The sequence below is a fragment of the Scomber japonicus genome, chromosome 15 (genome assembly GCF_027409825.1).
Source record: "Scomber japonicus isolate fScoJap1 chromosome 15, fScoJap1.pri, whole genome shotgun sequence".
NCBI classification, from domain to species: Eukaryota; Metazoa; Chordata; class Actinopteri; order Scombriformes; family Scombridae; genus Scomber; species Scomber japonicus.
This window is the reverse complement of record NC_070592.1, coordinates 12,371,838-12,399,261: the sequence shown is the minus strand read 5'-3', so window position 1 is coordinate 12,399,261 and position 27,424 is coordinate 12,371,838. Positions and strand designations below refer to the sequence as shown.

General features: G+C 39.2%; 3 protein-coding genes across 3 annotated transcripts; all 3 read right to left on the bottom strand.

Moving 5' to 3' along the window:
* Positions 1-490: 490 nt before the first annotated feature.
* On the bottom strand, positions 491-5,438 carry LOC128373882 (cyclic GMP-AMP synthase). Its single transcript, XM_053334076.1, has 8 exons — positions 5,321-5,438; positions 4,999-5,231; positions 3,194-3,422; positions 2,831-2,952; positions 2,392-2,530; positions 2,197-2,296; positions 1,546-1,668; positions 491-896 (listed from the first exon to the last, which is right to left on the bottom strand). Exons 1-8 carry the CDS (start codon positions 5,436-5,438, stop codon positions 491-493), a joined length of 1,470 nt encoding a protein of 489 aa, XP_053190051.1.
* A 2,778-nt stretch (positions 5,439-8,216) lies between these two features.
* On the bottom strand, positions 8,217-14,294 carry LOC128374679 (elongation factor 1-alpha). The gene is made up of 8 exons (XM_053334930.1): positions 14,243-14,294; positions 13,058-13,210; positions 11,549-11,728; positions 11,159-11,455; positions 10,750-10,900; positions 10,092-10,348; positions 9,507-9,741; positions 8,217-8,591 (listed from the first exon to the last, which is right to left on the bottom strand). The coding sequence occupies exons 2-8, from the start codon at positions 13,199-13,201 to the stop codon at positions 8,467-8,469; spliced, it is 1,389 nt and encodes a 462-aa protein (XP_053190905.1). The 5' UTR covers positions 13,202-13,210; positions 14,243-14,294; the 3' UTR covers positions 8,217-8,466.
* Positions 14,295-14,563: 269 nt separating this feature from the next.
* On the bottom strand, positions 14,564-18,424 carry LOC128374680 (elongation factor 1-alpha). The gene is made up of 8 exons (XM_053334932.1): positions 18,356-18,424; positions 17,340-17,494; positions 16,449-16,628; positions 16,061-16,357; positions 15,820-15,970; positions 15,465-15,721; positions 15,145-15,379; positions 14,564-15,015 (listed from the first exon to the last, which is right to left on the bottom strand). Exons 2-8 carry the CDS (start codon positions 17,481-17,483, stop codon positions 14,894-14,896), a joined length of 1,386 nt encoding a protein of 461 aa, XP_053190907.1. The 5' UTR covers positions 17,484-17,494; positions 18,356-18,424; the 3' UTR covers positions 14,564-14,893.
* Positions 18,425-27,424: the final 9,000 nt, after the last annotated feature.

The following is a 27,424-nucleotide window of genomic DNA, read 5'->3' as shown; positions in this document are numbered from 1 at the left end:
TGCTTTTGTCGATTTGATTTACTGTCATTTTAAAGTGATTTTATGATGTCTGTAATTCAAAACAAAAAAGACAGTTTTATTGTTTTAAATATTTTTATCATATTGGCAAAAAGGTAAACCCTCATAAGTTAAAGTACAACAATTACATTACATTCTTTTAATATATATATGAAATATACTTTTATTATACATGTAACACATGGTGTATTATTATTGTTGATCAAATTTGTCATTGATGCTGTTTAAATAGTATCTTTCATTTCAAGTTTACTTTGAATAAATAAAACATTAGAGCAAAATTATCATCGTTGACTGTCCAAAATATTATGAACAGACCAAAAATTGTGTAATAGCACATGAAGGCATGTCTTCATTCAGATGTCCCTTAGTGAGATGATGGAAATAAGAGAGAGCTAATCACTCTACCTGATTCCACCTTTTCATGTCCACCATCAAACAAAGTAATATTTTATTTACTGAGAGCACCTCCTCACTTTCCATTAATCACAACAAACAGGGCAAAAACCAAAGCAGCAACCATCAGGAGAATTTTATGCATAAATGTGGTGTTCGAACACTGAAATGTAGTCATCTGGTGCGTTGGTTGTGTGGATTCTTCTTCTTCAATGGAGGAACCTGTTAACAGAGACAGTTGTCTCAGTGGTGGGACGGGGCCTGGAGGCTTCAGCAGGGGCAGACCCTCCCTCCTCTGCTCCTGCAGGGCATTGATGAGGAAAGCCAGCGTTTTGCGGGGGAATACAGTCGAGGAGAAGAGGTTGCATTCAGGGACAAAGAAGTGAGGGAGGAAGCCTACACTGGCATAGTCCTCCAGAGCCTTTAGGAGATACAGGAAACAGGCAGGAAGATTTTGGCAAGCCCACATGGAGTCTTGGTACCTGACAGACAAGATGCAGGGAGAAGAAGACGGTTTTAAAGTGACAGAAAACAGAAAATCTGAATGAGTGGAAGAGAAATAGTGTCAGATTTCTGCAGTAGGTACCACAGTATTACAACTACTACTACTAAAACAACCACTATTACCAGTCTTTAAAACCATAACTACATTTTCTCAGAGCCCCAGGTAATATCTTTAAATTGTTTGTTTAGGCTGACCATAGACCAAATATACAATTTATAATTATATAGAAAGCAGAAAATCATCATATTTGGGAATTTGGGACCAATGTCTTAAATGATTAATCAATTATTCAGATGTTGTTGATTCATTTTCTGTCGATCAACTAATCAACTAACTGATTTATTATTTTACCAGCTAATCCCACAATGAATACTTCTGTGCCAACACGTTTTACTATTTCCACTACTACCACTAACAGTCTATCAGTATTAGTATTATACTACTATTACAGCTATTACTAGCTAGCCTGGCTAACACCAGACCGATTACCCAGGCTAATTACTAGTGGTACCAACACTACGACATCCACACTGTGAGTACTGACACTAAAACTAAAACATGTACTTATAATCCCTCTACAACAGCTACTACTGCTACCATTTCCATTGTTTAATAATGATGTGTACCTGACAGACAGGGTGTTGAGGAAGGCGGTCTTGCCGTGGTATGAGCAGAGGTCATCCAGCTCTTTGGGGAAACGTTGTTTCAGGCCCGTAATCAGAGATTTGAGCAGCATTAGGCACTGCTTACTGCAAGATAAAACATTACATTAAAAAAAAACCTCAAATAATTACAATTATTTTTTCTAAAAGATAAATTAAGAATATTTAGAGTAACTGCTTTGAAATCATTTACTAAGAAGTAGCTGCAATATAAGATGTCCACAACTGTCAAAATGGCTAAAAATGATTATGGATTAATTCAGTTTATGAAAAAAATATCATTAAAAACAAGAAAAAAGATAAATGAACTATGCTAACAAGAAAAAATACTCCATTAATACAGATGATTGTATCAGTTGCCCTTTTGCAAAACTTTGACTTGACTAAAATTGATATTTACTGATTTGAGAAACTTTTAACTGAGAAAACAAAAGGTTTATGTTTGTATAGCAGCGTCTGACAGCCTGCTCATATAGGTGATAACCCATAACTGGCAATGCTTCAGTTATGGGTGTTTCCAGCTGACAGGAATTGTCCTCTCAATAAAAGATGATACCAAGTTCCTACAGATAATAAAATGACTTTATATGTGAATCATACAGTTCAGATTCTCACCGGCAGCATTTGGTAGCGTTACTCTCACAGCAGGTTTTCTTGTTGCCATGGAGCGTGATGATTTTCTTTTCAATGAGAGAGAAAGAAATCCTCCAACTCTCTGTAAGAGAAACACAAAAAAAATGTTACATACATACACTCACACTGTGGTTGTATAGTGATACACACACATAAATGTTGATTAATTCCTCTCACCTTTTGCTTCCTCGCTGAGCTTTCGACCTTTCAGCCTCTTTGGTACAAAGAAACAGGGCAAAGTTTTGATTTCCTGGCGAAACTTCTTCCCCAGCCACTTCTCCACATCAGGGCCATTACGGACAGCAAGCGGCCAGCCCTGTGAGGGATGAACCTCCAGACAGGAACATGGACAAAATATTATATCAGAGTAGGTCAATAATTATCTGTCACTATTACTACCTCTATTAGTATTAACTAATCCTGCCTTAACTACTGCTTCCATTGTTGTCATGGTAACTGCTAATACTGCTATCACTTTATCTGCTACTACTGCTAACATTACCACTATTACTGATAGTAGTATGAGAGCTACTATTACTATTAATAATACCAAGAGTGGATATGCAGTACTTCATTTATTTGATTCCGGCTGTCATGACAAAGATGAAAAGTGAACATGATTTACCTCCAGAGCAGGAACCACATCCACAGAGATCAGCTCGTCACTTTTGCCCCCGGTTTTGTACAGAGACAAAGTGACAGCCGGGGAGTTGAGGCGCTTCCTGTTCACCTCCCAGCGACAGCGTGGATCAGGTACTGGATGAGCAATGAATCAAGAAAAAGCTTTTTTAAATATATGATGTTAGATATAAGATGAGTGAGCACTTTTTAAGGGACTGAGGGATGTCGTTATTTGATTTGGCTGTTGGACATTTCCTGAGAGTTGAATTTCTTTAGTTAAATGTCAGATTATTGGCAGGAAGGAACGAAGACAATTGATGCAAACAACAAAATACCAACAGAGAAGAAAGTTGGCAGTCGAAACCTTTATAGGTTTTGAGGAACTTGCGGACAAGGCGGTACATCTCGCTCAGGATCTTGCTTGATGAGAGAGTGAGCTTATTCTCCAAAACAAAGGCCCGTATGGGGGTCCTGGTGGGCCGCGCCAAATCGATCTGGTAGAACAGGCCGCTGTCGAGCTTTGTCATCTTGAGGCGTGAAGGAACCGGAAGCTTCAGCATCATGTCAAACTCATCAGGACTGTGGATCTGACGCAGGAATCAAATAACACATAATGTCTTTAAAACCAGATGACAGATACTTTAATTGTCACTATCTGTCATATTGAGTTTTGAGCGTTTCTACTAATCATTTTCACTTCACTTATGAAATTAGAAAACTAGAATAATCCAGCAGCACAGATCATTCGGTGCAACACTTAGAGGATTTAAACCAGAAGGGTTGAGAAGATTAAAAGGTCAATTCACCCAAATCACAAAAAATACACATATTTATTATTGGGGAACGTTTTTGATGACAGGTCCACATCTGGACACAAAAAACAATTCTTCCTTCTTTTAGTGTTCTTGTTCAATTCCATGTTGCTTATGTGCTTATCTCTTGTAATTGAACTATAAAAGTGCCATCTATGAGAATATCATTAGAATGACGTGATAGCAGCCTGAGCAAACAGGATTATCACAGGAATCTAGTGTGTAGTTCAACGGATGTTTACTTCCTGTTTTGAAAGAGGGAACAATCTCTGTTACAGTATGAGAAAGAATCCAGTGAGAATTTTTAGGCTTTGATTAAAGTGTTCAGCGTGAGTTTTACAGGACTATCTGTTATATTATGGGGCCAGAGCAGCGACAGTTCAACTTCAGCATTGAAAACAAAGCCTGGATTTAAAAAAGGAAACATTGGCATTAGAACACTTTGTATTAAAAAGTGTTGAATTGAAAAAAAGTTGAATTGAAAAAACTTCCACTGAAAAATAAAACAGAGGTATTAAAATGTAAAGCACAATACAAATTAAATGTATTATTAGTATTATTATTATGTTATTTTATCACTTTTATCCCACTTCTAGTTACAAACAAACAGAAATATTTGCTGTGTAATTAAATTATAAGAGACAGTACACATCTTTTAACAGTAGGTGGTGGTTGTAACCAAGTTACATTTATGGGCAGTTCATCTTTCCACCACTGTGCCTTCACTGATCCACAGCTGGAAATGTTGTGGTTCATGGCCTTCACATTAAACAACCTTATTTTTTCACTTTACCCTGGCGGTATCTAGCTATGCAAATATGTTTATTTTTACATGCTGAGATTTTGAGATGGTCATAGTTGAGATTTCTGCTGTAACCCCAATATAACGGAGGTGAACTGGACTATGTGACAGGTACTCAGTCTTTCAGCAGGTACTCAATCAACAGCAAGATGTTTTTTTTAAGTCTGTCCATAAATCCAGAGTAACACTGTTTCTGGAAATAAATGCTGCTGCTGGATTTCTAAATATTTATGTGCTTTTTAAATTCTATAAGCACAACAAATAATTCCATTAATCTCTATTTTATTGAGGTTGCTTCTAAAATAAATTTAAAATCAAATCAATACAATCTGCATGGTTGACTACTTCTTTAAGGTAAGTGAGTAATTTGGGTGAACTAACCCTTTAACAGATTTACAGTAAGCAGTAGACAATGCTTCCTATGTGTGCCTACAGTAAAGATAAATTAATGTTGTAATCTTCTTTAAGATATTTTTTATTAGTTTCTATTTGTGAGTAAATCAGTGTCACTGTTCACACCAGCCTCTGTCTGTCAGGTGGTGAACTCACCTTAACCTTCTCAAAGTAGCTGCCAGACGTGAGGAATTCGACTGACTGGAAGAAAGGTTGATCTTCATTATTCTTCAGGAACCTCAGCAAATTCTCACGGAAGTCGTTGACCACCTCTGCAGCCCACCGCCGGTCTGTCAGCCGGATCTTGAGGTCTTTAGCGTTGAGCTTGATCCAGTTGGTCAGCTTTGGGGAGACGGAGACCGACTTCTCGTCTTCACAGCATCCCTCCACTGCCAGGTGACACATTAAAGGATGAGACTAGGATGCTGTTTTAATGCCAGAAACTACATTCTTCAGTAAAGTTTGACTGCAGCGTCACCTGATGGTTGCTGAACTCTCTGCCGTTGTCTCACTGATGTGGACCGGGGAGGACTTGACCTTCCTCTGGTGTCCTCGCTGAGGCTCACGTCTCTGTCCCCTCTGTCCTCTCCGTCCATAACTCGCCTTGTTTAGTCTGTACCAAACATGCAGATATCTTAAAGAATGACTCTACTAAATATAGAAAGACAGTTACATTTCAGTTTTAGAGGTTTTAGTGAGACTCTTCATGGATTTCTAAAGGTTTTGGTTTAGACTGGTGTGTCTGATGTTGCACCAAGCAAAACATCTTTGTTTACATGGATTAATTATCAGTTATTATAAACCACATTTGGACAAACATGATGCTCAAATGAATGTTATATAATGAACCAATACAAACAGACACAGGCCAGAGCCCCTGTTTGAAGTGACTGTTAATATCTTTTATAGGAAAGTTGAATGGCTCAGTGGAAACTAGTGATGCTCAAATGACACTTTTTATCCTGATATTGATTATGATACCACTTACTTTTCTCTTCTTAACACTTTTGGGCTTCATAATGTATTCTTAGGCCACAATAAGCCGACTAAAATTTGTAAAGTCATTTAAATTGAAAGCAGGATAGCTCTGCTTTATGAAAATATGGTTCCAACACAGGTTTCTTTAATGTTTTTTGGCCCTGTAGGGTAGTACAAACCAGAATTATTTCAACCTGTAAAAGACGTTGCTCTAAACAGTGTGTAACCAAACCCATTGTAAACCTTTACAAAGCCACTGTGAGCAGTAGTCATCGTTCCACAACATAAATGAATTAATTGTAATTCAGTACATCCAACAATGAAACCTTTACAGTCCATTACATACAAATTAAACTACGGATAGGAAACATCACATCCACAGGAGATGTAACTGAAACCATTAGATCAGCGTCTACTACATATCATCTATGTGTCCAATGGTCTCTGGTACTATTCATTCAATCTGTTTATCTGTTCATTCAAACAACATTCAAGTGCTTTAACTTACCTGCGATGGAGAAGCTGTTGTTATAAATGGAGAAGATGAATGTATTGTGTCAGCAGTCTGTCCTCTCCAGCTCGATCCACTGACTCCACCTTTACTTTCTGTTTCCCAGAAGTGATACTTGTAATCTTCCACCCAGACCCCCCCCCTCCTCCTCCTCCTCCACCATGAACATCAACCTCTTCATTAATTTAACAAAAACTTTCCAGTAAAAGACCGTCAAGGAACAATTTTTCCTGTCAAGTTCACTCCCATACATACTGGACCGACTAGTTCCACCAGTGTGCATCCTGCTTCAAAAGAATAAGCATTTAAATTTAACAACACCAAAGTGTAAAATATCATGGTGTTTAACAAAGAAACCTTCCTTGTAATTGAACTATATAACTGCCATTTATGATAATATCATTGAAGTGGCGTGATAGCCTGAGCAAACAGGATTATCACATTATCTGTTCAAGTATGAGAAATAATCCAATGAGGATTTTTAGTTTTTGAGCAAAATGTTCAGCATGAGTTTTACAGGACTATCTATTATCTCATGGGTCCAGAGCAGGGACAGTTACATTTGGCGTTGAAAACAAAGCCTGGATTAAAAAAGGAAACATTGGCATTGGAACACTTTGTATTAGAAAAAGTTGAATTAGTACTGAAAAACACTTCCACTGAGAAATAAAACAAAGATATTAAAAAATTACAATCTTATTGTTATTTTATCACTTTTGTCCCACTTCTAGTTATCCCACTCACATTAAAACTTTTAGTGAATGTCAGAAAAAAAATGTATAAGAGACAGTACACATCTTTTAACAGTAGGTGGTGGTGGTTGTAACCAAGTTACATTTATAGGCAGTTCATCTGTCTGCCACTGTGCCTTCACTGATTTATGTTATATGCTGTGAATGTGTTTATGACCTAAAAACTTAAATGTATGTATTTCTGTTTATTGTCTCTAGTTTTCCTTCACACTTACATCAGATGGTAATGGTGGAAAGTAACTTAGTATATTTATTCATATACTGTATGGTACTGATACAATTTTGAGTATTTCCATTTGATGCTACATTATATTTCCACTCCACTATGTTTCAGAGGGAAATATTATACTTTGTACTCCAATACATTTATCTGACAGCTTTAGTTAATTTTCAGATGAAGATTTGACACAATTGATAATATAATAAGCTAACACATTGTTAAAAAGTGAAACCAGTGGTTTCTGACTTTTTTGTCTTATAAAAGCAGTGTGTAGTCAGGGTCACATTTCAGATGTCTGTGAGTTGTTAACAGCTCCACCAAATAGTGATTTTCCCTCTAAACTTCTCACATGGTTTCATTTCAACAAATGTTCAAATGATCCAACATTTCACCAAAAATCAAAGATTAGAGAAAAGGTCAAAAAAACAGAAAACTGATCATCTCACCATCCCTCAGATTCATGTGCTGACCCTTTAGAGGTTCCTGAACCCCTAGGTTGGGAACCACAGGACTAAACTAGCTAACTGTATATAAAGTAGTGTAAACTAGCTCCACCTCCAGCAGCTACAACAGTAACATGCTGCTCTAACACTGATGCTTCACTATTAATAATCTAATGATGTCATATATAATAATATATCAGTCAGAGGGACCAAACCACTACTTTTACTGTAATACTTTAACTACATTTAACTACTGATACTTTTGCATTTACTCAAGTTTTTCACACAGGACCGGGAGCATTTGTACATTGCTGTACTGGTACTTTTACTGGTAATTTTAAGTGAAGGATGTAAGTATTTCTCCCACCACTGGACCTTATTGACCAGTTGTATTTGAAATGTGTTCTGTTATGTTTGCTGTAGTTTTCAGTTAATTACCTTTTGCAATAAAACACAAGAACAGAAACGTATTAATTTGGCAATGTTTGAGGTTTTTATTGTTTTGGTTTCATCCTAATTATGATCACAATTATCCCTAAAAGGCACAGACCTTCCTTTCCTGCGGAAACTTTTCCGATGGGTTTTAATCAGCATAAGCCAGTCCTTGAGTAGAGAGCTCTGCCTCAGAGAAGACGGCGCTGGGTGGCAGGGGAGAAGAGGGGATGGGGCGGCCCGCTGCTGCTGAGACGTGACTTTGTGTTCGACGTCCTGCATGAGAATTCATTTTTTCTTTTCAGCCTTCTGTGCAGACTTGGTGACCTTTCCACCGGAGGGGAGCTTCTTCACGACGGACTTGATGACACCAACAGCAACGGTCTGCCTCATGTCACGCACAGCAAAGCGACCTGGGAAGATGGACATCGACGAGAGTCAATAAGAAGCAGTTTTTAATAATAAAAAAGCATAAAAATACTAATACATTTCATATCCTGACAGTTTAAAAAAAAAATAATAATAAAAAAAATAATAACAGTGATCAGTATAAAATATATTTTTGACTTGAGTAATCTCAGTGTTTAAGGTGGAACTGGTGAGTATACAGTGTACTGTAAGTAGGCACAAATGTACCACTAGAAAGTAAAACAGCCGCATGGTTGACTTTATCTAAAATCAGTCATGATAGAAAAATGTTGATTAAACCACCTCAGCTAAGAAATCATCACTGAGTAATCATTAAAAGCTTGATAGAGTACTAAATAAATGTTTTTCTTTATGAAGGAGTAAACTGATTAATGTTATTTACAAAGCATAACATATGTAATTTGAATAATAAATCGTAGGATCAAATGTATCAAATAAACACCAGCAAATGATTTGAATAATCTAAGCAACATTCAAACATATCAAATTTGTTGTGGATTTTTTGGGGGGGTGGGAACGCAACATGTGGAATTAAATCTGCAGGTTACTTAAAGTGAAATGGACTTTTTTTGCACGGAGGAGTAGGACTTAACTTTGGCATTATATCCTATATGTTTAGAAAACAATTGACAGGATAAACACCCAGAAAGCTAACATTACAATTCATTTGATGTCATCTTTTACAGGACAGCATACATAAAGAAAACCGAAACAATGTGCTGAAAGACGCAAAAAAGTGTAACAGAGCTGAAGAGTCAGGTGATAATTCTTTATGGGCAAACCTTTAACATTACACTCACTCACTCTCTTATATTACCAAAAATATTTATCAGTACAGCTTTAAAATAAAGTCTAACTAACCCTTTGTATTAAAAAAAGGAAAACAGCGTTTTACTTACCCAGTGGGGGGTACTGGGAGAAGCTCTCAACACACATGGGTTTTCCAGGTGCCATCATGATGATGGCGGCGTCTCCGGACTTCAGAGCCTTGGGGTTGTCCTCAAGCTTCTTGCCGGAACGACGGTCAATCTTCTCTTTGAGCTCGCTGAACTTGCAGGCAATGTGAGCGGTGTGGCAGTCCAGCACGGGGGCGTAACCCTGGGAGATCTGGCCGGGGTGGTTCAGGATGATGACCTGCACAGGGAGAGAAGAGGAAGTTCATTTAAGAATTGGATGTGGACTCCAAAAGAGTATATGAAAGTAAACTAACAGTTGTGTGGTCTTAACAGGGATGCTTAACTGTGTTGGTCAGTGTTCCTTCTGCTGTATAACTGTGATGGTTTTCACTGGTAATGGTGGGGAATTATGTTTTTATACAGAAATTGTGATATTTAGATGCCAGGTGTTGACATTTAGTAAGGCATTTAGATGGCTTAACAAGCTCTCCAGCCTCACATCTATAGTTTGTAATGCAATCCTCAAATAATATGAAGTTCTGTTATGACTTAAGCCTTCTTTTCTTCTTTCTGCCTCCTGGGACTCACCTGGGCGGTGAAGCTTTCAGCCTGGATGGGTGGGTCGTTCTTGCTGTCGCCAGCCACATTGCCACGACGGATTTCCTTGACGGACACGTTCTTGATGTTGAAGCCAACGTTGTCACCGGGGACGGCCTCAGTCAGAGTCTCGTGGTGCATCTCCACAGACTTCACCTCAGTGGTCAGGTTGGGGGGAGCGAAGGTGACGACCATACCGGGCTTCAGGATACCAGTCTCAACACGGCCGACGGGTACAGTTCCAATACCTGAGGGAGAGAGTGAAGCAATATGTTTCCAATATGCTCTTCAGTTAACTTCAGCATTTAAGGACATTCATGAGTAATAAAATATAAATTTCTTCAAACAAAGCCCTTAATCAAGGTTTTTAGGAGCTATAAAGTATGGAAAACGTATGTTACACAAAATTGGGCTGAATTTGAAGATTACAGTTGTGACTTTTAAGTAAAAATGACTCAGGTTTTATTACAGACATGATACCAACATGTAAAATTGATACAACATTTGCGCAGTGAAGTGCATATCTGAAAAGTCAGTCAGATGACCATTTCCAATGACATTCATGGCTGCTTTCTCCTTGAGATGACGTATGACATGACTTGGTAAGACTACAGGTGGGTTTAGAGCATATGACCCTGACACTCCTTACCGCCAATCTTGTAGACGTCCTGCAGGGGCAGACGCAGGGGCTTGTCGGTGGGACGGCTGGGGGGCATAATAGAGTCCAGAGCCTCCAGTAGGGTAGTACCAGTAGCACCACCCTCCTTGCGGTCGATCTTCCAGCCCTTGAACCAGCCCATCTGAAGTGGAGGGAGGCAGGGAGGGCAGATACAGAAACACAGGAGACAGAGAGAGGAAAAGGGGATGAAGTAAAAGAAAGAAAATAAAACAAATATAGTACTAGAAGATTGTTTGAAGTGACAATCAAAGAAATTCATAAAATATTGCCGTAGGAAAATAGATATCACATAAACCCTGCTCACTGTCACAGATGTATGCATTTCCAAAAAATATGATCTTTGAAGCCTCTGTTTTGCAGCATGTAATAAGCTCCTCACCTTCTCACTGGCCTCCAGCATGTTGTCTCCGTGCCATCCAGAGATGGGGACAAAGGCAACAGTGGCGGGGTTGTAGCCGATCTTCTTGATGTAGGTGCTCACTTCCTTGGTGATCTCCTCAAAACGCTTCTGGCTGTATGGGGGCTCAGTGGAGTCCATCTTGTTGACACCAACAATGAGCTGCTTCACACCGAGGGTGAAGGCCAGCAGGGCGTGCTCACGGGTCTGGCCGTTCTTGGAGATACCAGCCTCAAACTCACCAACACCAGCAGCAACGATCAGCACAGCGCAGTCAGCCTAAACAGAGATTTTTGTACATGTGTTTTTTATTTTATTTTTATTTCTAAAGTGATGAGTGTGTAGACAACATCTTAAAAGGTATGCCTTTACCTGAGAAGTACCAGTGATCATGTTCTTGATGAAGTCCCTGTGTCCAGGGGCATCAATGATGGTCACGTAATACCTGCTGGTCTCGAACTTCCACAGAGCAATGTCAATGGTGATACCACGCTCACGCTCGGCCTTCAGTTTGTCCAGCACCCAGGCGTACTTGAAGGAGCCCTTACCCATCTATAGGCCCAGGCATGTTAAAATAACACAAATAGAGCCAAATATAAAGGAGAAAAAGGATGAATCAGTTAGAATACCTTACCAATAGTACTGATATTAGTCTTATTATGGTACTAATGTAATCAAACACCTCTTAATGAGACCTGTTGGCTTGTTAACCTCATAGAAATACCATATATCACCAACCACCCTTTCCTTTGCCATAGAAACAGTTTTTAAATAGGTGCTCACTGTATATATCACAGCCTGTTCACATCACATTACATAGAGTAAGTGCTCATCAGGTTTCTCTGTCACAGCTCAGGGGAAACATTACATAATATTCATATGATAGTTAAGTATCTAATTAGACAATACTTAACACAAATAGTATTTGGACTGCATTATTCAATATTCAACACTTATATTATACTGTCAATACACAAAAACTATTCAAGGTTTATTATCAGCCCAATTTGTTTTAAACTTCTTAAGCTCATTCTTTTCTGTTAATATACTTTGTTTGAAACTACTAATCAATACACTTTAAAAGTGTCTATCTTTAGTCTGATCCCCTCATTTGTCTTTAATTTATGCTACTATTTACATCAGTATTCAGCTATCAGATAGGCAGAAATGTGTATTATTTTATGGTTAGTAATATGGCAGATTTTTTTCAATAGTGAACTTATTGAAATAAATAACACTCAGTTACAGCTTCTAATTTGTCTTTTAAATAACTTTTTATTCAATATTTACTCAATTATCCATGAGGGAATAATTACATGGGAATAATTAGTTCATTGCTATTTGAGGCTTTTGGAAAGCTTGACAGATTAAAATACAACTTTTGTGTTTTTTACTAACTCAGGAATATTTTTTGCAGACTTTACAGTGATAAGTACAGTACACAATGATTTGATGACTGTATAAAAACTTTTTTTTAAATCAGCTATCACATAATTAAATCAACAATTTCCCACTTTTCTCAATTCGTGTGGAAAGACTTTATGCGTCTATTAATTTATGAAACTACATGTCCTCTTTAAAAATTGTAAAGTTCATTTTGTACTCTATTAGTTGTATTTTTATTTTTATTTTATTTTTTAAATCTAGTTGTTTTTGTAAACAGCTCTCCCTGACTTATAATTGACTATACTGCAAAATCTGCCTGCTGTCCTGCTTTAAGTACAGTACATGTTTCACAACACTAGGTGGCACTTTTCACCAACTAATAACAGTGAGCAGCTCTCTCCACCACACCCGTTTCACACACTGTGCCCCAATGGCGTTATTGTCTTGTGTCATTTGTTGAAATCATTAAACGTGTGTCTTCAAATACCAACCGACCTCAGCGGCTTCCTTCTCAAACTTCTCGATGGTTCTCTTGTCGATTCCACCGCACTTGTAGATCAGGTGGCCGGTGGTGGTTGACTTGCCGGAGTCGACATGGCCAATGACCACGATGTTGATGTGGATCTTTTCCTTTCCCATTTCGACTTACTGGTTATAAAATAACACAGGGGAGCAATCATGTAGCCTTTTGTAATTAAATATGACATGTTTAAACGTGTCTCCAAAAAAAAGGGGGGGGGGGGCAAGCCTGGGGAGGTGATTGACGTTAATTAAATGTAGCTCATTTTGGCGAATAGTTCATATGTTGTGAATGTGTTGTGATTTATCGCCACCTCGTCATAACAGCGGTTAATGTGTGAACGGCCAGCTAACCACAGCATACAGGCGAGCAAATTAGTCCTTTATAATGTAGCTGTACGTTTGAGTTAATATAAACCCCTTTATTCAGCTCAAAGAGACATTTTGATTATAAAATCATCCATGGTTCTTCAAAAAAACCAAAAACAAAACTACGTTAGGGTTCTAGAATCATTAATGCTTCTTTAAAAACCTCACTAGGTTAGGATTCCAGAATAATTAATGGTTCCCTTAAACGAATGTCACACGTCCGGCGCTCGTGCCCGCCGCTAGCAAAAACCACACTGATGAGTCACGCGCCATGTGCTCGCTCTGCGCCGGTTATTCTTCGCCCTCCATGTTGCGTCGGGAGCGCAAAGCCGCCATGTTATCAACTGACTCAAGCGCGTGCACACCCCCATAAAGGCAGCACTAAGGGCGGATGGATGCGCGCTCCCGAAAGCACAGCACTACCATGACTGGCAGAAAAGAAAAAAAATCTGGCATGTCATTTATAGTTGAAGTTCACAGTAATTGTTCCTTATTAACGTGAATATCCAGGGACACTTCATCTCATTAAGAAGCCGAATAGATGAACACATGCTATACAAAGTTTGGAAGAGAAATTCATACAAATAAGGTGAGCAAGCTTGCTATTTTTACCTTTTTATGTTACCTCACTAAAAGACAAACCAGCATGATTTTGGGCTGCAGACATTTTCTAGCGCAGTCTAAAATAGACCCATTCCAATTGTTATGCCTTGAACACTGTACACATCCTTTTAAAACATGCAGTTCAGAGCTTAGCTTTGGAAGATGGATTTAAAAGATGATATCACTAACCTGTGCCCAGCAACCTAGAAGTCCCCTGATTTAGAGCGGAGGTAAAAAAGGACAGAATGTGACCCGTCCAGAGTTTTTATACCGAACCAGGGGAGAGGGAGGGCTGTGCATGCTCTCATTGCTGTCAGACTAAAATAAGGGGTGCCATTGGCTGGGCTGGCATAACTCCTATCCTAGGCGATTGGATGACAAATGCATCACCAGACTCAGATAGCATGCTCAAAAAAAAAAGGAAAAAACAGCTGCAGCACAGGACAGAGGCTCCCTGTAACAGCCAAAAGCTACAGCAACTACACAACATAAGGATCAAGACAAGCTATGTCAATTTTTTCAAAGACATTTATTTTATTAGTTACCAGCAGCTTTCTTTCCAATCAAATTTGTGACATTTTAATCATCAAGATGCAGTTCTATACCATTTCCAACTTAAACTTAACTGAGAAGAGGCACTGTCTTGTGATTCGGGTAAGTGACAATGCCACATAGTTCTTTTTTCCTGCGAAAACTTTTGCGATGGGTTTTAATCAGCATAAGCCAGTCCTTAAGTAGAGAGCTCTGCCTCAGAAATGATGATCCAGGATGGGGAGAAGATAATGGGGTGGCCCACTGCTGCCTACACACATCTCGTTGCTGGATGTCCTGCACGACCATTCATTTCTTCTTGGAGGCCTTCTCTGCAGCCTTGGTTGTCTTTCCGGAAACTTCCTTGGTATCAACAGCCTTGATGACACCGACAGCCACGGTCTGCCTCATGTCACGCACGGCAAAACGACCTGGAAATACAGAAGGGGTGAGCAAATGTTAGCAAGTTTACATGTGCACCATGTTTTAGGATTTTGTGATGCCAATACAAATCAAGTTTGGCCATTTCTAGTGTATATTGACTCATGTACAAAACTAACCAAGGGGAGCGTAGTTGGAGAAGGGCTCCACAACCATTGGCTTCTGTGGGATCAGTTTGACAATGGCGGCATCTCCAGACTTGACAAACTTGGGGTTGTCCTCAAGCTTCTTGCCGGAACGACGGTCGATCTTCTCGATGAGCTCCTTGAACTTGCAAGCAATGTGAGCAGTGTGGCAGTCCAGAACGGGGGCATAACCCTCATTGATCTGGCCAGGGTGGTTCAGGATGATGACCTGTTGACACATTTTGAGTTAGACATAAGCCCAATGCAACTTGGCTGGTAAGTAGAAGCAACTGCTTTAAATTCACAACACCAACCTGAGCATTGAAGCTGCTAGCAGCCTTGGGTGGGTCGTTCTTGCTGTCACCAGCAACGTATCCACGACGGATTTCCTTGACGGACACGTTCTTAACGTTGAAGCCAACGTTGTCACCGGGGACGGCCTCAGGCAGAGACTCGTGGTGCATCTCCACAGACTTCACCTCAGTGGTCAGGTTGGGGGGAGCGAAGGTGACGACCATACCGGGCTTCAGGAGACCAGTCTCAACACGGCCGACGGGTACAGTTCCAATACCTGAAAGAAAATGAATTTTTAGTACTCAGGATACAAGTTACAACCATTTATGTGCTGGATCTCTTGCATGTGGTAGTATGAAGTTAATCAGTCCTTACCGCCGATTTTGTAGACGTCCTGCAGGGGCAGACGGAGGGGCTTGTCGGTGGGGCGGGAAGGTGGCACAATGGCGTCCAGAGCCTCCAGCAGTGTGGTTCCGCTGGCATTGCCCTCCTTGCGCTCAATCTTCCATCCCTTGAACCAGCCCATCTACAAACAGATTCAAGATTTACAGTCAAATCCATGTTCATAATCAGGTTAAAACAAGCTAAACATGGGCATCAAATGTAGTCATCTCACCTTGTCACTGCCCTCCAGCATGTTGTCTCCGTGCCATCCAGAGATGGGGACAAAGGCAACAGTGGCGGGGTTGTAGCCGATCTTCTTGATGTAGGTGCTCACTTCCTTGGTGATTTCCTCAAAACGGGCCTGGCTGTATGGGGGCTCAGTGGAGTCCATCTTGTTGACACCAACAATGAGCTGCTTCACACCAAGGGTGAAGGCCAGCAGGGCGTGCTCACGGGTCTGGCCGTTCTTGGAGATACCAGCCTCAAACTCACCAACACCAGCAGCAACGATCAGCACGGCGCAGTCAGCCTGAAATTGCGATTAAATTTCAATTTTAATACACTGAAGTAAATGCAAAGTCAATTCAGACTTCAATGCTGCATTGCATTAACATGCTTACCTGAGAGGTACCAGTGATCATGTTCTTGATGAAGTCCCTGTGTCCAGGGGCATCAATGATGGTCACGTAATACCTGCTGGTCTCGAACTTCCACAGAGCAATGTCAATGGTGATACCACGCTCACGCTCGGCCTTCAGTTTGTCCAGCACCCAGGCGTACTTGAAGGAGCCCTTGCCCATCTGTTGAGGGACACATTTATAAATTCAGGGTTAATCTATTACCAAGTTATTACCAGAACTACAAATAGTTGCTTTGGGCATTTTATGACATCACTGAGTATAACTGAAATGTATATAAACAAAGCAAAAAGCTTCAGGTTTGATTTTTCATGGGTCAATCTTTCCACTGGTAATTGTCACATTATAGTCACATAAATAGTGGGTCTAATGCATATTAATTACTACATTTAACAAATACCACATTTAATATGACAAGAAACCTTCCCTTTCAGTCTATGACATGGATGGGGCAGCTGCCACTACAGATAAGCAATGTCATGTATGATTTGATTAGATCATACCAATTAGTACATGAATGTTGTAGTTCACTTTTCAACAGATTCACACTCCAATGAAGGATGAATCCCCATAGCCCCCCCTCACCCCCCCTAATTTTACACTATACTTGTTTTTATCTGTGGGATATGTATATATATTGTGAATTAAGCATTTTGTCTTCGCCCACAAGCTGGAGGCCTCTGCTGAAGTGCACCGTCACCATCGCGTTTTAAGCCCCACCCAGCGTGCGCGCACACAGCCACTAACACCCGCGCCGGGCAGCAGCGTCGCTCCGAGTAGGGCACGCTGACGCCGCCATCTTGGACATAACTAGCGGGTTGTGAAAAGAGATAAGACTGATTTCATTTTTTATTATTTTTTTTATCTTCTCACCTCAGCGGCTTCCTTCTCGAACTTCTCGATGGTTCTCTTGTCGATACCACCGCATTTGTAGATCAGATGACCGGTGGAGGTGGACTTGCCGGAGTCGACATGGCCAATGACCACGATGTTGATGTGGACCTTTTCCTTTCCCATTGTTGTAGTTTCTGTCACAAAAATAATAAGTAAAAGGACATATTAATATCATCTTTTTCTATTGAAATATTCGCCTCGTTAACTAATGCGCAACTAACATTAAAATTACGCAACGAGAGTGAACACATCTTCAACCCGGCTTAGTTTAATCTCAGTGGTTTATATAAAAGTGTATATACACAAAGCTCACATTTCACATCATCAATCGAGTAATTTCATATTAATATATTCATTATTGTTACTCGGCGGTAACCATTACTACTAGTAGCCGCTATCAGGCTGCAGCTGCTACTGCTAGGCCTCTGTCGGCCCCAGGCCAGGCGAGACACGTGTTACTCAATGGGCCACGTCGGATAAAGTTACAAAGATCGCCAAATATTCAAGAGCTATCCTATCCAGACTCCCAACACCTGTTACTGGATAGTAAGAGGAGTTTGTTCCAGGGATGGCAGAGAGAACAAAATGCCTTTGCAGCATCCTCGGATCTCTGCTTTCCCTTTGTTCGCCTTCCTCTCTCCCCCAACACATCCTTTCCTCTCCGCATTCAAATCTTTTGTTTAAAAAAAACCCTTAACCAATAAAAAAAAGCCTCCTAAAAAGAACTCGACATCATACACAAAAACAGCTCTCATATCAATCAAAATACATGTGACAAAGTGGTTGCTACTAGTGAAGATTTCCCGGTTAAATCGTTCATAAAATCCACAGGTCGGTGTGAAGTGTTCAACTTACATAACACGAAGGAAACTTTAGCAGAGATAAAAGTGATATATCCGATAAAAGTTCTCCACAGGTTGAACACGAGAGGGGGTTTTAAATGAAGGCCTGAATCCGGCTCACTAATCTAGTTGATGAATTGAAGCAGAACTTACCGGTGTTTCTGGGTTTTCACGGCCAAAGCTGCTGCCCCTAGCCAGGTAACAGAAAGAGGAAGACAAGGGCTGGTCTGGGAGGTTTTATACCAAATGGGAGGCGGCCTGACTACCCGTCACCCACCCCGGTACAAACCCCGCAAATCACACACATTCCTGCAAAAAACGTCAGCACGCCACCGGATGAACCGCCTGAAACATGCATGATGCTTCACACATGGGTCCCACCAGGGGTTGAGATTGAGTCAAACACATGATAAAAACCTCTTTTAAAAGTACTAAAATAAAGATAATGATGCACAGATGTAGGCTATTAAAAAAAGCGCACAATTGAACCTGTTGCTGAAGTAAATTAAAATATTCCCTTGACCTTCATTGATGATGGGAACACTGATTTCTCAGTTGTTTTTACTTTCTGGTGGGAAAAATACCAAAAATACACTGGAGATTAATGCCATAAAATATATGGAATAAAGTTTAAAAATATCAGAATTATAATTATCTTAGTTGGATAAATACATATTTACACATGCAATGAATTTGACTCAAGTTTAATGGCTCTCATTGTATTTTACACAGAATAACAACACATAAATCTTCAGAAATCTTTATTTTATTTAGCAGTGGTCCTTTTTATTTTCTACTGCCTCGCTGTCTCTTAATTGTTGTATCGTGTTTCATGGGTATGATTAGTTATTTATTAGCTATTTAATAATAGTAAGATGTATGTAATAAGTAATGAGACGTATGATACAGTGTGTGTGTATATATACATATATGTGTGTGTATATATATATATATACACACACACATCTATGAATATGATGGGAATATAGATTTTTTTCCCCCCATTATCATCAGATAGAGATTTACACAACTGCTATACAGTAGCTAAGCAGAACATGTGTAGTAATAATGTTACGTCAAGTTGTATTAAAAACATGAGACAAAATATTTCTTGATGAGAAACACAAGGTTTTTTTAATTAATCATTCACTGGTAGTCGACTGGCTTTTGATTATTATGTTTTAAATAGAGATAGAAAAAAACTTTGCTTTTCTAAATCAGAAGTTTCAAATTCAAGAGTTGTTTCATTCATTTACTGTACATACAAGACTTAACCCATTAGTCCCCTCCTCCCACCACCTCCCACTGGTAATACTGGGACGACCCAACTGCTTGACAAGATTATCTAAATCCGAATGAGATTTGCATTCAAACAGAGGGACAGACGGTGAAAAGACAAAGTCCTGCTGTTTTCAGGACACCTTAACAACTGCTTATTTACATTCACAAGAGATGCATATCTAAGTGTTTGATTGAATTAAAGACAATGTTCTTGGGGTACGGGGTATCCTGGCTACTTTACAACCCAAAAAAGGGTGGGAAATTAAAATGAGCAACCAAAAGAAAACTGGTATGTCCTGATTGCTCAAAGGTTTCCTGATCATATAAAGGAGCCAATATTAACCAATATTTCCACCAAATTTGGGTTATTAGACATAATTTAATGACTCATTTGGGGAAATTTGGATATTTTTTCTCCTTCAGATTTACACATATTCACATTTTACAGCTGTCCACAGCAAATTGTCAGCTTAAAATAAAGGGATAAACCTAAGAAATAGGCCTTTTTTTGCCACTGGGATGCTGCTTGTGGGTCAGAAGGTCAGATTCGGCCTCTTCCTCCATCAGTGTGGCATGTTGCCCAGTATAGAGGCAGCTGGCGTCCTCTAGTTCACACACACAAACACAGAAATACACACACACACACACACAGAAACACACACATCAACACGCTTTGCTCTCCGTCCAGTTCAGGTAACAGCCACTTCAATTTGGCAGCTGCTGCTTTCACTCAGCTGATCCGATGGCGAAGTAGGAAGCAGAGCGAAGGGGCCGAGAGGTGGGGGAAGACAAGGCATGCTGGGCTGAGATATGGAGACACGAGGGAAGAGAAAAGACGACTCGGGTGCGAAGAAAGAGTGGCAACTTGCAAATGACCAGAGGTGTGCTTTCATCTGCTGGTAAAAAGCCAGAATAGGCAGATATCTAGTAAAGGAATCCCTGCGACATGCTTTCACAGACATGCAAATCAACTTCTCTTTGAATTATCATTATATAACCTGGCAAGACCAGTCATGATCAATAGATGAAAAACCACACCTACTCTTCACTTATATATACTTTTTCGCATTTCTTGACAGTCAACTCCACAGGCTGTTACTGTAGTTGAGCAACCGCCATTCATAACTAGAGGCTTAAAAATGTGGTCTGAGCCAGTTAAAATTAGTACCAGTATGACAGCGTAGACTACTGATTTGCTACAGCACAGCAGAAGCAGCATGGTGCTTTTAAACTGTCTTTCTTTGATTGGAACAGACGCAACTTGAGTGTGACAGTTCACAGCGGGTCCATCAGTAGTAAACACGTTGCACAACTCTCCTACGTTACACCGAGCTTAATTTACCAAATGTTTTAGGCTATTTTTCTTTCATCATGAAGGTGCCTTAGATTTTCTCCAATATTCTTTACATAACATTCACCAATATGTCCTGTGACATAAATCCATAATCAGCCATAGCATTTTTCATACATCATAATGTAATACAAAGTGATTTACATAGTCAAATTAAACCCCCCAAAACAAACAAACAAGCAGAACCCCCCCAATAAAAACATGAACTGAGAAAATGCCATCATAACTCTCATGAATCTGCAGCGAAGAAACACCAGCGGTAGGATAAAAATGTAGAAATTAAAAATACCCAAATGAAATAAAAAGTAATAAAAGATTAGCAAAGACATAAAAAGTGTATAATAAGGAAAGAACAAAGTCACTATAGAATGAAGTGAGTAAAACCAGAAATATAGGAGGGGTATTATAAGAAAAAAAAAAGATAAGAGGAAAATAAAACAATGGAACAACTCAAAGTGAAAGTAATGAAGTGAAACCAAACATAAAAGGTCAGTTATGAAGAGGAAAACAGAAATAAAAAGAATAGTCCGAGTAGTAAAACAGGCTAAAATACAAAATAAAAGACAGAGTATTAAATAAATAAAGTTCAATTGGAAGCAAGATTAAAAAGGTAGGTCTTAAGTTTGCTTTTAAAAACATCAACACTCCCTGCTGCCCTCGTGTACACATACTATAAATACTAGTGCTGTGTCTAAAAACTGTGATTTCCGACTTCCAACACAGTCAACCTCTTCCTTTAAAATTTCTGTTTTGTTACATCAGAAAAAGTACATTTCAAGCCCAAATTGGCTTTTTGTCAAACACATTCAAGTCTGTCACTGAAAGATAATTACACAGTAGTTCAGCTAGCGCCACCTCGCAGCATCAGTATTTATTTTTTTAGCTTGGGTACTTTAAGTAAATATAGTTTGTAATGCTTAGGATAAGATATTCCTTTATTAGTCCCAGAGTTGGGAAATTTAAATGACTGTAGCAGCAAAGTGGACAGTAAAAACAGAAGAACGTCAATAAAAAAGAATAAAAAAGAATAAATAATAAGTACAAAAACAATAAAAAACAACAGTAGTAAAAAAATACAAGAGTAATATTAGTGTTGAGTGATAATATACCTGAGTTTGATATTGTTATGGCACAGATTTATAGTTAAAAAATAATATATATACATATTGCTCAGTTGTACTGAAGTAGTAGTATACCTGAAATATTAATATTGTACAGTCATGTACATTAAAAAGTGCAGTTTGTCAAATTGAATTATATACTTATTATATACTTAATTATACTCATACGTAATTATATAGCCTACTTTTATACTTTCACCTAAAAAGGATTTTAAATGCATGGCTCTTCCTCGTATTTTTTATACATTGTGGTATTGATATGTTCACCAAAGTAGAGGATTTTAGTACTTCTCCCACCTCTGGAAAGGAGGATGGAGAGCCTCGGACAGCTGAGGATAGGGGGGTCATTTCTAGACTGTAACCCTAGATGTGCGAAACTCTCGCGAGACTTGCAAGTGTTTAACCGGCGCCACGTTTCAAGTGATAATTTTAACCGGAGCCTTTCCCTGGCTCCAGCCGAGTGATTTTTTGTGCAAACCTAACCAGACCTTAACACAGCGCTGTCACATCATAAAACCGTATTATTTTTTAAGCGGTCACGTGTAATCATTTTGGAAAGCAGTGTCGCGAGAGTTTGGCGCGTCTAGGGTTACCATAGCCACCATCGGGACAGTTTTCCAGGCTACAGAGGGTAGTTGGGTGGAGCAGTGAAACTTGGCAGGGTACCATGGTTTGACTCAGCGTTCAGGGTGACAAAGACAGGAACTTGACCTGTTTTACCAGTGTGTTTGGAGGAAAGTGGCTTTAGCTGTGAGACTGGCTGGACAAAACACAGTCAACCAGGCTACATACCTGTCATGGTCATCATTGAACTGAGCATGTCACAACCTCTGATTCACTAAAAACATGCTGCACATTTCACACAGACCTGTTAAGCAGCCAGACTAAAAGTCTACAGCCAAGCTACCAGCTTTGTGAGGCTGCAGACAATAGTGCTTTGAACTAAATGCTAAGGTCAGCACGCTAACATGTTCGCAAAACAATACTAGCATGTTAATGTGTGGCAGGTGTGACATGCCAAACATACAGCACGTGGGCGATAACAGGCCTGCCAAGGGGTCCAGTCTGGATAAGTTTGGAAAGTGTGATAACTACAGAAAAGTAATTCCAATTTTTCTGCTGCTTCAGATGTTTTTTCCCCCACCCTGACCAGAAAACAATTACTTGAAAAAAAAATTAATACATATTTTGGTCATATTTAAGCCATTCAAATATTGGCCACTAATCGGAAGTTTCTGTGCAAATATTGGCATAAGATTGTTGAAACTGCTCTAGTTTTTCTTCAGACATCTCAGGCTGTTCATCTGTTTTGTCAATAGATTTATTAAAGTTATATATATATATATATGTGTGTGTGTGTGTGTGTGTGTGTGTGTGTGTGTGTGTATAAATATATATGTATATATAGAGAGAAAGATGGAGAGAGAGAGAGACAGAGAGAGATGGAGAGATCAAAATGGGCTTAATGTGGCCCCTGAACTACGATGAGTTTGATGCTTCTGGTTTAGTGTGTTAGCATTAGCTAATGTTTGCTAATGAAACAGAAAATACATGACTGTGTGCACCAATTCATGTACAATAATAGCACCTGAGCAGTACTACAACCACCATAACAAATAACAATCCTGCATGAACAATCCCACTAATGTAAAAGTACACCAGTATTATCTGCTAAATGTAATGTATTGTACTAAAAGTAGTGGTTTGGTCCCTCTGACTCAGATATTATATGACTTCATTAGATTATTAATATTAAAGCATCAGTGTGTAAGCTACACATTACTGTTGTAGCTGCTGGAGGTGGAGCTAGTTTGAACCACTTTATATACACTTAGCTAGTTCAGTCCAGTGGTTCCCAACCTGGGGGTCGGGCTCCTACAAGACAGGGTCACCAGATAAATTGGGGGGGTTGTGAAATGGTTAATAGGGAAGGGGGGGGGGGGGTCTATAAATGTGTTGTAGAAAGTACAATATTTCCCTCTGAAATGTAGTACAGTGGAAGTAAAAGGTAGCATGAAATGAAAATAGATCTGCTCAAGTAAAGTACAACTACATCAAATGTGTACTACAAAGTACTTAGCATGCGTCCTCTGGGAACCATGAATGTCTTTACACGATTTCATGTCAATTCATCCAATAGTTGAGATATTTCAGTCCAGACCAACGTGGTGGACTGACTGACTGTTCCTTGCAGCCACGATGCTAGCGCAACTACAACACAGACCTGTACACTGAGTCTGTATAGGTCTGTGTGCCAATACAGTGCTTTAAATTCAGCTCACAATGATCTGATGACTGATCAGCACGAAGTACAACAGCTGTGCTCTTATTTCAGGATCTGACTAGAACAGGAGGGCAGTAGAGAGAGAGAAAGAGAAAGTGATGGAGCTACTGCATGTGTGTCTCTGTGTTTCTGTGTGAAAGGAGAATGTGATTCAACGGGCAGGCTGGCAGTCAGTCGGCGGACGTCAGTGATGAGTCATGGGGTGTGAGTGGTGGTTATGGCAACAGAGGAGAACTGAACATTTTAACTATTGACTGAGAAAAACATGTTTATTAGAACCGATAGATGCTAAAAATTTGATGCAAAAAAGACTGTACGTGTGGAGGATATCCACTTTAGTTGACTAGCTCACATTTTTAGTCAAAGGGAGGACTTTTGGATTTTGTACCCCACCACTGATATGATCAGTATGAACAGGAGGAATGATTACAGCAAGATAAAACCTGTTTCAATGTCCATATAGGCACCTGATTGTTGTATTCAAATAGTCTTGAATAATAGTGAATTTAACCTATAAGGTAAACAGGTTGGAAAGCATATGTCTGAAGTATCAGTGTATGTTGTAAGATTTCCCTCGAATGGAAATAAGGAGCCATGACCAAACCGTGAACACCAGTACACCACTGCCCCATAGTATATAGATGGATATACATTAAAACAAAGATAGATAGATTTCAGTTAAACCTCACGTTGTAGCATCAACTTATTCCTGGTGCATCAGAGTAATTTTTCTCTGCCAGTTTTTTAGGAACACGACTTGTCTGTGTGGGCTGAGAAAGAAAAAGAGAAAAAAAGGCCAACATTCAGAAAATCCCACGACTCTGGCATTCATTTACATGCAGGCAGAGTTTAAGGTAACTCAATATAAATTGTAATGTCAACTCATTTTATGCTAATACAATCAGAGCCAGGGGGACAGTTAATGCAAATAGAGCACATTTGCAACACATAGCTAGTCCCACATCTCCAGTTGGCCGCTGCCCCCCTCCCCACACACACCCACACTCACACTTGCAAACACTCCTAGTTCACACTTGCAAAGTCCTTTTGGTGTGTTTGGACATTTGTTTCACACCCTGTGTTAAAAAAGTGTTTGTCACATACGCATCACTGCCTTCAGATTAGGTAGCTGCTTGTTTTCGAGTCTTGGTCCCCACTTTTGAAGCGGCTGGATATTTCATTTGTCCACCTACGGCTCTGATTGCGCCTCTCAGTCAGTCAGTCAGCCCAGGAGGGGGATGTGTATTTGAATGGCCTCCTCCAAGGTTTCTTCCATTTTAAGGAGTTTTTTTCTTTGTCCAGAAAGCCTGGGCTGCTTCCATAATGTAGCTGCTGTGGGTCTGTTAATCCCACTGAGACACACAGCATTACTGTTCAATACTGATAATCCACTATAAATTAAGAAAATGCCAGTTAAATCTTTTTTTAGCCAAACACACATCCTACTTCAGGAACCTGTTATAACATTGTTAAAGCTTCTATGACCTGATTATCAACATTAATAAAAAATGAAACTGCTCTTGCGTCACTTCTCCTTCACTTGGATAAAGATATGTCATAACTGCAAAGCAAAAAACTCAGGAAGAGACTGAGGTTCAAGACGACAGACCCCCTTCAAATCTGCTTTTAGTGTTTCCACAAAATGTATCTAAATGCCACATGTAGTCTTTTTAGCATCAAATGCCCTCTTTGTGTTTCCCTGTGGTGGAAGAATAGTTACAAAGAGAGGGACTTTGGCACTATAACGACTGTTATGTTTAAAGATATCTACTTGATTTGACTCATTTGTACGACTGAAGTTTCATATTAGCTTCATATAAACCTCTCAATACATTTTTTGCACAGGAGGAGGACTGTGGATTTAGCCCCCATAACTTACACTGTAAATACATTATTATAAAAGGTCTAAATCTTCTAATGGTCAATATGAACAGGAGAAATGATTACAGCAAGAAAACCATGTTTCAATGTTCATTTGTACACCTTATTGTTGTTTTAAAGAAAGACTGGAAAACTTCTCAACCCATCCTTTAAGGATTATTGCATTTCAGTGTGAATCTGATTTTACAAAAACAACCTTGGTAAATTCACTGCCATGAGTAAGTGAGAGCAGTCCTACAAGGTCTGTAAGGTATCAATCAAATAATCTGAAAACAAGCTATCTCCATTTTACTGTATGTTTTAAATGTCATATAACGTTGGTAGCTGTAATGACTTTCTATGAGACGAACTAAGACCCTCCATGTTTTATGGTCGTCTTTACTGTGCTTAAATAATTTATTCTTCAGATATGTCCTGCTGCTAAACTTGTATTCCCACGGTATGTGTATCATAAATCAGTAAAACACAAACAATCTCAACAGGGTCAAACATTGGTTAATAAAAACAAAACTAGGCTAACGCTCATAACCCTAATCTTTATAATAGCGTCTCGAAAGACAAAAACGCGCTGTATTTATTACTCTGTAGCTGTTAAAAGGGACGTGCGTGTGAATAACGTGACGTGACTGTAGGGGGGACGAGAAAAGCCGTAACACCACACCGGCTTCTGCTCCATGGAGATCCGGGTCGTTCATAGAAAATCTGATGCAAGCTCCAACAACATCCTGGTAACTAGAAAAACACCCACTCAGCAAACTGTGACACCCACTGCAGTGTTAAAATGTTCAAACACACTCAGAGGACAAATGTCACTAATAAAATAAATAAACAAAGAAAAGTAAAGTAGGTATATAAAATGTCAGTGTTTTCATCTACTTCGCAAATCACTATTTAATCCTAAATGTTATTAATAATAAATAAATAGGCCTAAATATTATCTGGTACGTTTTTAGACAAAGCCATCTTAATAAGTTTAATAGATAAGTGTAGCCTAAATATTTGATTTTATGAGAATATAACTTCAAAAAAATCTAATATAGGCTATTTATTTATGTCAGTAGTATAAAACACCATATAATCATCAATAGCTGGGGATTAATGACTAAAACCAATATTTAGGTTTTAATGCAAAGCTACAGCTACTTTAGATGAGATGTTTTATTTGAAATATTTGTGGTATTTCACTCTCTCTATGTTTTTGAGGCTTCTCACTGCTAATATTGATTTCCTTGCGCCATCTAGTGGGTGTATTTTGGGTGTCATTGTATGTGAAATTAAGCAGTCTTGAAACTCATTTGTTTGTT